Source organism: Natator depressus, chromosome 1, assembly GCF_965152275.1.
Source record: "Natator depressus isolate rNatDep1 chromosome 1, rNatDep2.hap1, whole genome shotgun sequence".
NCBI classification, from domain to species: domain Eukaryota; kingdom Metazoa; phylum Chordata; order Testudines; family Cheloniidae; genus Natator; species Natator depressus.
Genome location: NC_134234.1, coordinates 221,876,124 through 221,890,855, shown reverse-complemented (window position 1 = coordinate 221,890,855; position 14,732 = coordinate 221,876,124). Strand labels below are relative to the sequence as shown.

Below are 14,732 nucleotides of genomic sequence, written 5' to 3'. Positions count from 1 at the left end.
ACCCCTCCCAGGCTACCTTGCGAGTTTTCCCCCTATTTGTGTGATGAATTAATAAAGAATACATGATTTTGAAATAATAATGACTTTACTGCCTCTGAAAGCAGTGATCAAAGGCAGGAGGTTGGTTGGCTTACAGGGAAGTAGAGTCAACCAAGGGGGCGGGTTTTCATCAAGGAGAAACAAACAGAACTGTCACACCGTAGCCTGGCCAGTCATGAAACTGGTTTTCAAAGCTTCTCTGATGCGCAGGGCGCCCAGCTGTGCTCTTCTAATCGCCCTGGTGTCTAGCTGTGCGTAATCGGCCGCGAGGCGATTTGCTTCAACCTCCCACCCCGCCATAAACGTCTTCCCCTTACTCTCACAGATGTTGTGGAGCACACAGCAAGCAGCAATAACAATGGGAATATTGGTTTCGCTGAGGTCTAACCGAGTCAGTAAACTGCGCCAGTGAGCTTTTAAACATCCAAATGCACATTCTACCACCATTCTGCACTTGCTCAGCCTATAGTTGAACTGCTCCTTACTACTGTCCAGGCTGTCTGTGTATGGCTTCATGAGCCATGGCATTAAGGGGTAGACTGGGTCCCCAAGGATAACTATAGGCATTTCAACATTCCCAACGGTTATTTTCTGGTCTGGAAAGTAAGTTCCTTCTTGCAGCTGTTCAAACAGACCAGAGTTCCTGAAGATGTGAGCATCATGCACCTTTCCCGGCCATCTCACATTGATGTCAGTGAAACGTCCCTTGTGATCCACCAGTGCTTGCAGCACCATTGAAAAGTACCCCTTGCAGTTTACATACTGGCTGCCAAGGTTGTCCGGTCCCAAGATAAGGATATGCGTTCCGTCTATTGCCCCACCACAGTTAGGGAACCCCATTGCAGCAAGGCCATCCACTAAGACCTGCACATTTCCAAGAGTCACTACCCTTGATAGCAGCAGCTCAGTGATTGCATTGGCCAGTTGGATCACAGCAGCCCCACAGTAGATTTACCCACTCCAAATTGATTCCCGACTGACTGGTAGCTTTCTGGCGTTGCAAGCTTCCAGAGGGCTATCGCCACTTGCTTCTCAACTGTGAGGGCTGCTCTCATCTTGGTATTCTTGTGCTTCAGGGCAGGGGAAAGCAAGTCAGAAAGTTCCATGAAAGTGTCCTTACGGATGCGAAAGTTTCGCAGCCACTGGGAATCATCCCAGACCTGCAACACTATGTGGTCCCACCAGTCTGTGGTTGTTTCCCGGGCCCAGAATCGGCATTCCATGGCAGGAACCTGCCCCATTACCGCCATGATGTCCAAATTGCCAGGGCTCGTGCTTTGAGAGAAGTCTGTGTCCATGTCCTCATCACTATCATGATTGCGCTGTTGTCGTCTCCTTGCCTGCTTTTGCAGGTTCTGCACATAGTACAGGATAATGCGTGAGGTGTTTACAATGCTCACAACAGCAGCGGTGAGGTGAGTGGGCTCCATGCTTGCCGTGGTATGTCGTCTGCAGGAGAGCAGAGTTGCAGCGGAAGCGGTGGGTGACGACGGCTGCCACGAGAATAGATATTTATACAGAACGACGAGAGGACCTGCGAGAAGGATTCATGGCACCAGGAGAGCAGAGTTGCAGTGGAAGTGGTGGATGATAACGACCGTTAGCAGTCCTACTGCACTGTCTGCTGACAGCAGTATGGTGTCTGTATGGAAAAACGGCACAAAACGATTGTCTGCCATTGCTTTCACGGAGGGAGGGGCGACTGACGACGTACCCAAAACCACCCGCGACAATGTTTTTGCCCCGTCAGACATTGGGAGCTCAACCCAGAATTCCAATGGGCAGTGAAGACTTCAGGAACTGTGGACGCACTCCACCAACTTAATGCGCTTAGTGGGGACACACACAATCGACTGTATAAAATAGCTTCCTAAAAATTGACTTCTATAAATTCAACCTAATTTCGTAGTGTAGACATACCCTTAGACAGCGTAAGCCCCTGTGGCTTCTTGTTCTTGTATGCGGCTGCCCTGTTGATTTCACATCTCTTCGATAACAGTGCTGGCTTACAGTGCTTAATTTACATATGACAGAGAGAGGTGAATAAACATCTCTTGTCTGGCAGAAAACCTGTTTCTTCACCTCTGCTGATGACTCATGTCTTGATACAAAATCTAAGGACATGTTTTCAGTACATACACATAATTCCTTAAATGCATTTCACAATGATATTAATGACCAGTGTGACCCTGGCTTTCATTTAAGACCTCACTTGACATTTTTTTGTGAACCAGAGTGGACAGCTCAGAATCAAGACATTCCTGTTGTCCCCTTACCAGCTGGCATTAAGGGATTCTTGGGTCACACCTCCCCCCCTTATGTTGATGCAGTGGGGTTAGCCACTGGCTGATCCATAGTTGTCTGGCCATAACTTTCTTGCCCGGACAAGTCATCTTCCACTATATACTCTCTCCCTTTAATATGTACAATTGCAATGCCATATTCTTAGAGCAATGGTTCAGTGTAGTAGTTTGGTGTTGGTACCTTTGGTTCAATGTAGCCATACCAAAAGAGAGAATGGTCTGTTAGGATCCTACATTTTCTGGTAAATAGCTAGGACCTTAACTGCTTGCCCACACATAGCATAATATTCTTTTTTCTATGACAGAATAATTGTGTTCAGTAGGTGTCAGTTTTTTTTGAAAGAAAGCAGTGGGATGCTTTTTGTTACTTCCCCGTTTGCATCAGTACCACACTTAAACCCATGTCTGCATCAACACGTGGTTCAAGTATTTTGTCAAAACCTGACTGGCTAGAGCAGGCTTTCTTGACAGGGTTTTGTTTGCCTCATCAAAACCTTTCTGACAAGCTTTTATCCACACTACTTTATTTGTCTTTGTCTTTTTGCACCACTCTGCGATAGCAGACACCATGTCACTGAAACCAGGTACAAATCGGCAATAGTAGTTAGCCACACCTATGAAAGACTGGACTTGCTTTTTAGTCTGCAATCTGGGCCAGCTAAGAATAGATTCCATTTTCAAGAGAAATTTGGCCACCGTCTACCCTGTGTCCTAAATAAGGGATTTGACTGTGCCTATTTTACATTCTCTCACCTTTCACAGTGAGACCTGTCTTTCTGAGTTTCATCAGCACAATTCCCAAGTGGTTTTTATGATCTGACCAAGACTTGCTAACTATTGGGGCATCCTCAATATAAGCCCATACATAGTCTGTTACCCATTTAATGCTTTATTAACGGGCCTCTGAAAAGTGACTCCTGCATTAATTAACTCAAAAGGTTACACTTTGAACTCATAAAGTCCCAAATAAGTAATGAAAGTGGGTTTTTTTTCTGTGCTTCGCTCATGGGATTTACCAATATTCTTTTGAAGTCAAGAGTACTTAAGTATTTTGCCTTGCCTAAACATATCATCAGTTCAGGGCGTAGGATATGAATCAGGTACTGTGACAGCATTAAGTTTTCTGTAATCAACACAAAACCTTGTAGTCCCATCCTTCTTAGGAATCTTGATGACTGGTGAGGCCCAGGATTGTTTGACTCTTTAATTAGCCCTATTTCTAGCATACTTTGTATTTCCTTATGAATTTACTAATGTGTTTTCCCAATGGTCTGATATGGCCTGATAGGGGTAGGCAGGGCTCAACAGAGTATGTCTGTACTGCAGTAGAACCCCCACGATTGTCCCGTGTCAGCTGACTCGGGCTTACAGTGCGCATGCTGTGGGACTATAAAGTTGCAGTGCAGACGTTCAGCTCAGGCTGGAGCCCAAGCCTTGGGACCTGGTGGTGGTGGGGTCCCATTTTGTGCCTTTTTACAAGGAGTAACATCAGGTGATCATTTACAGGCATTGTGGTCATACCATGCTTTCTGTGCAGCTTGGCTTTTACTGAGGTTCAGCTGAACCATTTCCATCAGACTTTAGGTCTTTCCTAAGCTTCTGTATCTATTCAGTCACTGGTTCCCCCTTAGCCCCAGTGCCACCCTCTCAGGAGTCCCTGATGAGACCTCTGACCTTTCTCCCAGACTGGAGAGCAAATGGGATGAACCCAGTGGACTCTTGGGGTACTTCCCTCTAAGCAAGTAACACACAGGTGGGTAACATTATAGCCCAGCCATTTGCCCTTTTGGTTGCATATAGTCCCATCATTGTTTTTTAGAATCCCACTGAAGCTTTCAACTAAACTGTTCATGGGTGATATGGGGCAGAGCTCAGCTGTTTTACCTGATACATCTTCCCTAACTGAGACAGTAAACAGCCCGGACGCAATTTGACCCACTATCTGATAAGATTTCTTTTGGAAAACCTACTCCGCTGAATATAGTGAACAAAGTCCCGGCCACCCTTTCAGCCTCTATAGTAGACAGAGCAACTGCCTCTGGGTATCTTGTGGTGAAGTCCACTGTTACTGGCATATATTTCTTTCCTCTCTGAGTCGCTTGGGGCATTGGCGCAACAATATCTATGGCTACCCTGGAAAAGTGTTTCCTTGATTATTGGTAATGAGTGCAAGGAAGACTTGTGGGGCCCTAGAGGCTTTTTCCACTTCTGACATAAGTCACAAATATTTCGTTCCCTCATTCTGAATATTGGGCCATAAATACTCAGAGTATTGGGCTGTTTGTAACTTTTCATATGTCCTCTCTGATGCCAAGTGACTTGCACCAGGGGAGTCATGGGTTAGTAACACTAACTCCCCACAATGCTTAGTGGCACAGTCAGTTGTTTGTAGGGCTCCCCAGGCCTTCTATTTTTCCCTAAAGGTGCTTTTCTGTACATCCTTTCCCTCGTGTACAAAAAACCTTTCCCCTGTTTTCTAGATTTGGGGCTTGATGAATATGGTTCCTTTTATGCTTTCTAGGGAGAGTCTGCTTCCTGTTCAACATCAAAAACTGATTGGCTTTTGCTTGCAAGGAGGTCTGGCCACAAATAAGGAGAAAGGCTCCCCCTCCTCCTGCACCTTGAGACACAAAACTGTTGTCTGCTGATAGAGAGAATCCACCTTTCCTTCCTCAGTGTTCACTTCTGGGAACTGAGAGACATATTCCTTTTTACTACGTGTCACAATAGTAACAGCTTTGAGCAGGGAGAGCATATCATTACCAACCAGCACATCAGCTAGTAAATTCTCAAGAACTCCCACTTTTAAGTTACCCCTTAAACCTTCCCGTTCCAGTAGAATGCATGTTAAAGGCACTGTCATTTTAACCTGACCTAACAGTAGCAGGTTCACTTCTTCCCCAGAGAGCATGTTGCTTTCCTGAATCACATCTCTCCTGATTAGGGAGATCTGAGCACCAGTGTTTTGTTAGCCTTGACAGACTTTGCCATTTACTTTGGCCATTTTAATGAACTCTTTGTCCTCCTCCGAGAGGTCAGACCTGACAGAGTTAACCAGAGCTCCCTCTGCCACCACTGAAATTTCTGACTCCAGGATAGATATATTAACCCGAACAGATTGTTGAGTGACTTTGGAACTGTCATTCATAGGACACTCCCTTTTCATGTGATCAGGGGAAGCACATGGTAACACTTTCAGGGACCATCTTCTTGGGCTGGGGTCCTTGGAGGAGAGTGGTACTGGGGTTGGGTGGACTTCACTTCCCCTCTTCCTTATTCCTACGGACAAACCAGGGACCCACTTTTACTCCAAATCTTTGTCCTTCTCCTTGGGGCTTGTGCTCCTTGCATTGCCTTGCTTGTATGTATAAGTCAGCTGTTTCTGCAGCTGCTTCTGCTGATACAGGAGTTTTCTGCCACACAGCAATTCACACTTCTTCAGTGCAAACCTCAGAGAACTGCTCTTGAGCTATTAAATCCACCGATTTGTCACGGGTGTTTGCCCCTTTACTCTTAATCTGTTTTTTTCAAATAATCCACCATTTAATGCACATATTCTCCTTGACTTAATATATCAAGCATTTTAAGGTTCCTCAATATGAGGCGATAAGCGTCTGGTGTAATTTGAAACCTTTTTAATGGAAATAATTTAAAAACATCACATTTCATATAGCTTCACTTACATCCATATCATTAAACACTTGCAATGCTTTCCCCATCAGCTCTCGGGGTACCCAGGACTGAACCTTACCTTGTTACGCCCCTGCCTCATCATGAGGGACTCTTGTGCTTAACTGGGTGTCAGTTTCCAGCACCAGCACCATCAGCCACCCAGGCACTCTCCTTTGAGCTCTGCCAGCCCTTACCAGCCCTTACTTTGCCTTTCCGGTTACCAACAGGGACACCCAAGTCCCTTTTGAAACATTCCCTTATAGTGTGTTCAGTCCATTCTCCACTGAATGCTCACAGTAATACCAGGCCTGCTGGCCTCAAAGGAACAATGCACACCAGATTGAATGATTCAGCTCAGGATTAGCACCTTGCTTAATATCACGGCACTTAGATATATTTAGAGTGAAAATCAGAATACATTTGTTATCAAAGATTCAAATGATAGAAGTAAGAATAAAACAAAATCATACCACGTTTTCTGGAGCCTAAACTTAACAAAGTTAATCTCCTGTCTGAAGAAGTTTCTCGCCTCCAAAGTCCTCTGCAGTGTTTCAACCACAGTTGGCTGAGATCCAGTTTTCATGACTGTAAACACACTGCCTGTTTACTTCTTAGGTGCATGAAATGTTCTCTCGACATTACTGGCCAAGTGACTAGGGCCCTGGATTAGAAACCAGCAGACCCAGATTCTATTGCTGACTCTGCCATTGACTTGCAAAAGAACATATTTAAAAAACATTGGGCTTGTACTTGTTTTTACTGTGTTACACTGTTATGACTTGACTTTTTTTTTATGTGGGGGTGGGGGAAAAATCCTGTTTTACTATAAAAATGCAAAATCAGGGAAGCCTAAATTTAGCAGGAGGAATTCTTTTGGACAGGAGGAGGGAAGGGAGGAAGTCTTGGAGGATGTGTATTTTGAGTTCTTGCACCCTAACTGATAAACACTTCCTCTTCCTCAAGTCCAAGTTAAGAAGGACTGTAGTGTTGCTCACACTCTGGACTGGAACTTGGGAAGTTTGTGTTTAGTTCTGGACTCTAATGCAGACTTCTTATTTGTCCTTGGGCATGTTGCTTAAGACCTGAAAGCCCATTAAGGTAAAGGAAAAGACACCCATTGACTTCAGAGGTGCAGCTGGCCCTGTAACAATGACAGGCCCAAATACACAGATAGGCACTGGCATTATAAACAGATGCTAACACAAAACATTATTTTTGAAACAGTCTGATCAAAAATCCCATTTCCGCTCAATCAAACACGCAAATATCACCCTTCTTGTGAGATCGCCAGCTCTGCAGTTGCCATAGTCTTCCAGAGCAGACAAAACCTGAATTACTAATGTGGAAAAAACCCAACCACCCCAAGTGACCTCACCCAACTTTTTTGAGGGCTGGGGGGGGGGGGGTAGGGGTAGGGGGCGGACCGGCTCTTTTTTAGCCTTTGTGTGCACATCCAAAGTAGCACAAGCCCATTATTTTTTCCTCTTTGCAGGTCAAGTGGAAACTTTTTGTGCCTCCACTTCCCTAAATGGGGATAATGATTCTTACTCACATTCACAAAGTGCGCAGAGATCTATTAATAAAGTGTGCTATATAGAAGCTGCTAATTCTGATTATTTGATTGTTCATTATGTTCAAACCTTTTGTAAAGATGAGCTTTGCCTATTGCTTGGGGTTTTGAGGCCATGTGAAGAGCGTATCTTGAGGAAAACTTTAAAACCAGGGGAGATTTCTACTTCAGCCCCCGTGTTGCTCTGTTTAATGAGGCATGCTGACTTCTGAAAGGATTCCAACTGCCTACCATACCGCAGCACTCTCTCATTAGGTGGCTCATTTTTAGGCACTGGATTGAATTTACTTCCATGCCAAGCCAACCTGGTGGTGATCTGCTTTTACACACTACAATTTACAGAACTAGCATCAAAGTATTAAGCTGAAGTTTTAATGGAAACCCCTAAGCAGGCTTAAATTGTTTCCACACGATTTGGAGTTTCCTGCTCTGCTGGCTTTTATTTTGTCCCATGTGTGAAAGGGTAGCGGGAGGAATCCACAGGAAAGAACAGAGGGGAAAGTAAGGATTTCAGCCTGAGAGTGACAGAAAGCAGGCTAGAAAGAATTAAAGGTTAATTGATACTGTATCCGGCACTGGTGGAGGTGATAGAAAAAATGCTCCTAAATCTGCAGGGCAATTAAACAGACATATATTATTTTAATACTACTTGTAACTTCAGTTCCTTAGCAAAATATTATTTCCTGACTACTTTTGCCTTGATTCCTTCCCGGCTGTTTTTCTTCCTGAGCTCTTGCCAGACATTGCTGATGTGGACTGCATCAACTGAATTCAACGGTCATTTAACAAAACCTTGGCTCACTCCTCCTCTCTATTGTCTTGGGGACATCCCCTCCCGATTCACAAGCAGGACTTTGGAGCAGCTAAAGAGTCTGCTCCCAGAGTATCCTTCCCTAGTGCATGCAGGGACAGAACCCAGTTGTTTAGTGAGTGCTGTGTGGAAAAGTGTACAGTGCAGAAATGATCAGCAAAGCTAGCTAGTTTGTAAATCACTGTTGAGCTTCCAGTTACTGGGGTCAGCACCTTCAGTCTAACACTATTAGTTAATGTCCACTGTTAGTTAAAATAAGCAGTCTTGGTCAAGCCTGTTCACATCAGCAGAACAACAGAAAGCGGTGCTGGTTGAGGAAATAGGAAAGGAGTTCCATGATCAAAAATGCTTTTTTTCCTCCCCATATTGCAGTAGTGTGACTGGATTCCTGAAATTCACTGCAGTGATGTTGCCAATTCAAGTGCCACAATGGTAACTTGAACCGGTGACAATGAGAGCAGAAGGCCTGTGGGCTAAAGTGAAGCCATCATGCCCGCTTTCTCCCCTTCATCTGGTAGCCACCACCTAGCATTTCTTCATTCGTGACTGAGGAGGTAGTTTTCTGTGGAGACTGAATGTAGTACTTTCACAATTCTGTATATTTATCCTACTTCAACTGATGATTGAGGACTCCCACTTACCAATGTTGCGTGCCAGAGACATGACCTGTGCCCAAGTGCTTGGAAATACCAGAGTTTGAATAGTCAGCAAACTGAAGTGTGTGCAAGTGTGTGATCATATGACTGAGCCGTTGCAAGCTTGGGTATTTGGGGTCTTAGATGGTTCCTGAGGGTTTGGAATGTAAATACTCCCAACTGCTGTGACTGAGAGAGATGTATACACTAGATCTGTCAATATTCAAAATCCTTAAAAAAAAAAAAAAAAAAAAAGGAATTATCCTGTCATGCATTCATCAGAAATGACTAACAGCTGGAACACTTAATAGGTTTTAAAATTGTAGATTAGAAAGCTGGGAACAGATGATGCATTGTGAATTACTTTGAAGATGAAATAAGCGATATAAATGCAGAGTGCTATTCCAGCACTAACTGATCCATACCACTTTCATGATTGGTAGGTACATATTATATCTAATTGTAGAGATGGGCAAGATAGAGCTGCTAGAGAAGCGTCTTTTTAGCTTCTGGTAGATCTGGCAGACTGACAAATACACTTGATCACTGGTAAGAGTCATGTGCCCCACCGAAAGGCATTTGGAAATTCTAGCCTAACGTGGCCCTCCCTGTTTTGTTTTTAAACAGATGGACCTCTCAGTGGAAACTCTCTATAGCTTCATGCAGGAGCGCCAGAAAAGGTACGCCAAGTATGCAGAGCAGATCCAAAAGGTCAACGAGATGTCTGCGATCCTTCGCCGCATACAGATGGGCATTGACCAGACGGTTCCTCTCATGGAGAAGCTAAACAGCATGCTGCCTGAAAGCGAGAGGCTGGAACCCTTCACCATGAGACCTGACCGGGAGCTCAAGCTATAGTGGCTCCAAACTCCCTTTCCTCCCCTTCTCGTTCACACATTCAGCACAACGCTGCGCTTCCAGCACACCCGATTGGCAGTCCCTTGGAACAGACCGCTTTGTTGCCTGACTTTTTGCCAGGCTTTCAGAGGAAGAGCCGTCTCAGCTGCCAGAACTGTGCATTGAAACAGTGCAGCCAGGAATAAAGGAGCTCCCTATTCGGATTGTTTGGAGAAGAAAATTTACCCTTCCTTTATCCCCATAGCACCACCATCTGTACTGAAACATGTGCTTCATTCCTGTAACTCGATTCAGCCTCAAAGAGGAGCGATTCCTCCATCTGATCTTTTTAGACAAAATTTAAAGGGGTACTGGGTGTAAGAAACCCTGTAGTGTACTTTCCATGCCACGGGAGAAGTGGACAGTTAGATGGCTGGCAGATATTTACAAAATTCCCCAGCCCTGGAAACATGTATATTTTGTAGGTGAAAATGTGGAACCAGGAACAGGCTTATTAAATCTGCCTGTTGTTGTAATTAACATGGTTTGCGTGGCAAGGAAGTTTCCCTTTCAGTTCTAGTCAGCATCTCTTTCCTTGAGGCTCCTATTTTTATGGTCTTACTAATTTGTGGGGCTGTAAATGAATAACTGTTCCAGTTCCATGTGTCTGTGTCATTATTGTTATACAGGCCCTGCTCTAACCCCCCACGTAGTGACGCTAATCCGGGACATTTACCCCAGAGCAATTCTGTCGAAACCTTGGCATCCTTTGGTTTTGCATCAAGAGATGAATGTGAGGGGATGGGAGCCTTTAACATGCCAGTCAGATTGTTTGCTGCTGCCTTTAGCTAGAAGACTGTAGTTCTCTATCTTGGAAGGGAGGCTGAAGTGTCCATTGAGCTTGGTGTGTTGGCTCAGCTGCCTTCATTCTGAGAGCAGTTGTGAGTGCAGTGTTTCATGACTAAAACCACACAGCCCTTCGGGATTGTGCTCAGAAAACTGCTCCAAAGACAACAGGACGTTCTCACTCTATTGCAAACAGCACGCAGCTCTGGAAGGGAGGCAGTGTGCTGGTGCTGGAAGAGCTCTGCTCTGGGACATAGACAGCTGGGCTCTATTCCTAGCTCTTTCACTTGCCTGCTGGGTGACCTTTGGCAGGTCAGTGCACCTCTCTGGGCCATGGTTTCTCAGTCTCTAAAGTCGGGGTAATGATACTTTACTCACCTCTGTACAGTGCTTTGAGCTCTCTAGATGAACGGTGCTGTGTAAGCCACAAATATGTAATGACCTGAATGGCTGCTTCGTGATTAGTCTTAAAAGTGAGGAACCCTTCCCTGCTTTTGGCTTGTAGCGGCCTGAGGAAAGAAATCAGGACCCACAATCAGGCCCAAACGTGGGCTTGTTACTTTAACCAGAAAATGCCACGGAGGGTGAAAAGCACACCTGTACCTGGCTTGGGTAGTCGTTACACCATTCCACAGGGAGCATGCTACAGCAGGCCTAGATCTTGGAATCCTGAAGCAGGGTGTGATTCCTGCTGGCTGCTTTGAATGTTAATAGTCCACTCGTAGTTCTGTTTGAGAGCCTCCTGTGGCATCCTCCCCATGTAGTGGATGGTTAGGTAATTTACCCAAAGGGTTTTTTGAATGCTTCCTTCGGGGCTTTGAAAACATTATTGTACATGTAGAGAATTTATTCAGCCAAAGTTTGTGTGTAAGCACTGGTGAATAAGAGTGGCTCAGGCTCCTGTCAATATTAATTGCTGCCTGTTGGCAGCAAGCTGCTTATTGTTCTCTCTTGTTGCATTACCTAAGGCCAGGTGGTCTTGTATTGGTATCCATATTGTAGAGTGCAGCCCACTTTGACTTATATTTGAAACCTAGCAATGGTTGGACTCAAGCCCTCTGACCATTGTGTGGGAATGGAGTCCCTTTGAAATGAGGAACAATTAATGATTCAGATTTGGCAAAAGATTTATTGGCAGGGTACATGCAAGTAAAGGCAGCTTAATGGGCCCAGTTCTCGATTGCTTTATACCTTGTGTACTTGTGAGCAAAACACTGCCAAATCAAAATTCCCCCCTTTCTCACACCAGCGGTAGCTTTGCACAAGTGCTAATGACAACACAAAGTTCAAGGCAAGGGGGAATCAGGCCCCGAGGTCCTGGGCTCTTTCCTAGATTGTCAAGACACTTGCAAGCCAAAAGCCATATAATACACACTGCCTCTCCACCGTAGTGGAGAGATCCATTTGCTAAATTGGGGAGCACTGTAATAAGATCCCTTATCATGCACCTTGACGCAACCCTGATCTCTGCCCACTATTCCATCACCCCTGGGTGTCTGACATTCCCTCGAGCAGCTTCAAACAGCTGCCATATTTCCTTAAATCAACCTGACACACAAGTATTACCTCCTGTCTCGAGTTACACTGGCTTGAGATCCAGGATGGGCAATATTCAGTCGTAGACCAATGATGAGTAGAATGATCGATATCCCACAGCTGTGCAGAGCTGGATGCTGGAACCTTATACCACTGGGTAGGTCACAAGATACCAGAGCTTACATTTTGTTAGGTCTTTTTTTAGAAGGTAGGTACTGTAAATGTTTTCTCTCCCATAAAGGTCTGGACAGTTGGACAGTCCTGGTATTAAAGTACTATATCAAAGATGCAATATATCCTGTGGTTCCGCAATTTGTTCTGTCTCTCTAAGTGTGGCGCACATGTGCATACACAACACTTCCCATCTTCTAAGTACTTTCCAATATTGCTCCTTGCAGCACAAGTGAGGCAGGTGTCTTGAGTATTCTCTCCATTTTACTACAGCTGCAGAAACTAAGGCAGTGATGTAAACTTTGCTGCAGATGACACGATGTTCCCTCTAATTTTTTACGTCCATGTGTGGAATTAATTTTGTTATGTGCACCAGTATGGAGATGATGTGTGGCAGGGGTGGGGTCAAGGGGTTCAGAGTGTGGGGAGGGGGCTCAGGGCCGGGACAGAGGGTTGGGGTGTGGGGTGAGGGCTCTGGCTCAGGGTGTGGGCTCTGGGGTGAGGCTGGGGATGAGGGGCTTGGGGTGCAGGCTGCAGCGGGGAGAGAGAACTCCCCCCGGCCCTTGTCGCAGCAGCCTGGGGCCAGGGGAGAGGTGCCTTTCCCTGGCCACAGCAGCTCTGGGACCAGGGGAGAGGCGCTTCTCCCTGCCTGAGAGGTCCTTCATAGCCTGCTGTGTGGCCACGCAGCTTAGAGGGAACTTAGATGCCACAACAAGTCAGCAACTTCTTAATTTATGCACTGTTGCCACGAAACATCTAGAAAATGGTCTGATTATGAAAAAAATTCTTATTTGTGAGAATCTGGTTGTATAGATCTCTGGACACTGCTGAGCACCCTGTTAGTGCTTTACAAATAGCAAGGAAACAACACTGTGGTCTGCAGGCCTCCGTGTCGGGTATCAAAACAAACCAGTAAAATCAGTAGCTTAACTGGAAAATATAACTGGGCCCTGATGCCAGACATCCTCAAAAGTGTGTATACAAGTGTCAGCCATTCTGTTCAATGGGTGGCACAGAAAGCATACATGTGACAGTTGCTTTGTAAAATGCCATGTACACGTTCTGTAATTGTTCACAATTTTATTTCATTTCTCCACCATTAGATTTTGTAACCCATAAGTCTTTGGACCACTTGCGGAGGGAAAGCTACTCCTTTCTGTATGTCCATAAGCTGCTGCTTTGGTCATTTTGCTGCTGTTGGTTTTCTTAATTGCTGCTGCTCTCCAGTTTGCTCCATGTCCTGCTTATTGGCTTCATCTCAGACATATGTGATACTCAAGGTGTTAGATGCTCTTTTTTCCCTTCACGCTGTTTAGTATGGCATTTGGTGTAAGCCTTGAGTCACCAGCCTACTAATGCAATTCCTTTTCCAAACCTCCTCCCAAACAGCATCAAAAATAGTCCCAATAACACTCTCCGTTATGTCATCCATGAAACACAGCTGGCCAGTAGTTCTGGAAGAGATGCAGCCCCACACCCTGGCACTAATAATACTCAAAGGTGACTGTAAAAGGAAAATAAACATTCCTGTCCTTTGCTGCTGCATTATGATGTGAAAAAAGGTCTGATGGTTTGGGGGTTGCTAAAAAATGTTTGGTGGCTTATGTTTCTTTTGTTTTAAACTAGAAATATTAGTCATTGGCCTCCTGTTATTGATTGAAAATCCTCCGGAGAACAAGGTGGGTTTCTGATATCGTAGGGCAGTGGTTCTCAACCAGGGGTCTATGTACTCCTGGGGGTACTTCAGCTCATCTAAATATTTGCCTAGTTTTACAACAGGCTACATAAAAAGCACTAGCAAAGTCAGTACAAACTAAAATTTCACCCAGACAATGACTTGTTTGTACTGCTCTATATACTATACACTGACATGTAAGTACAATATTTATATTCCTGTTGATTTATTTTATAATTATATGGTAAAAATGAGAAAGTCAGCAGTTTTACAGTAATAATGTGCTATGACACCTTTGTATTTTTATGTCTAATTCTGTAATCAAGTCGTTTAAGTGAAGTGAAACTTGGGGTACACAACACAAATCAGAATTCTGAAAGGGATACAGTAATCTGGAAAGGTTGAGAACCACTGTCATAGGGGACTGAAACGTGAGTAGATTTTCTAAACATTGTGTGTTTTAGTAACACCTATTTAACTCAAACTCTTTTCTTTTGGAGAAAGGAAGGTTACTTACTTTACAGTACCTGGAATTCTTTGAGATGTGTGATCCCCATGGGTATACAACTGTGGGTGTTTATGGGCTTCATGCACTGAGACTGTCCGTGCCTTTGTCACCTCATGCTCTGACCCAAGG

The 14,732-nt window shown here is 44.7% G+C and overlaps 1 protein-coding gene across 1 annotated transcript in view; it reads left to right on the top strand.

The window, feature by feature from the left end:
* BORCS5 (BLOC-1 related complex subunit 5) overlaps nucleotides 1-12,554 on the top strand; it is a 126,406-nt gene extending 113,852 nt beyond the window's left edge. Inside the window, exon 4 of the mRNA XM_074936293.1 lies at nucleotides 9,658-12,554. Coding sequence (XP_074792394.1) covers nucleotides 9,658-9,888 — 231 coding nt within the window. The 3' untranslated portion in view covers nucleotides 9,889-12,554. The remainder of the gene's footprint in view (nucleotides 1-9,657) is intronic.
* Nucleotides 12,555-14,732: the final 2,178 nt, after the last annotated feature.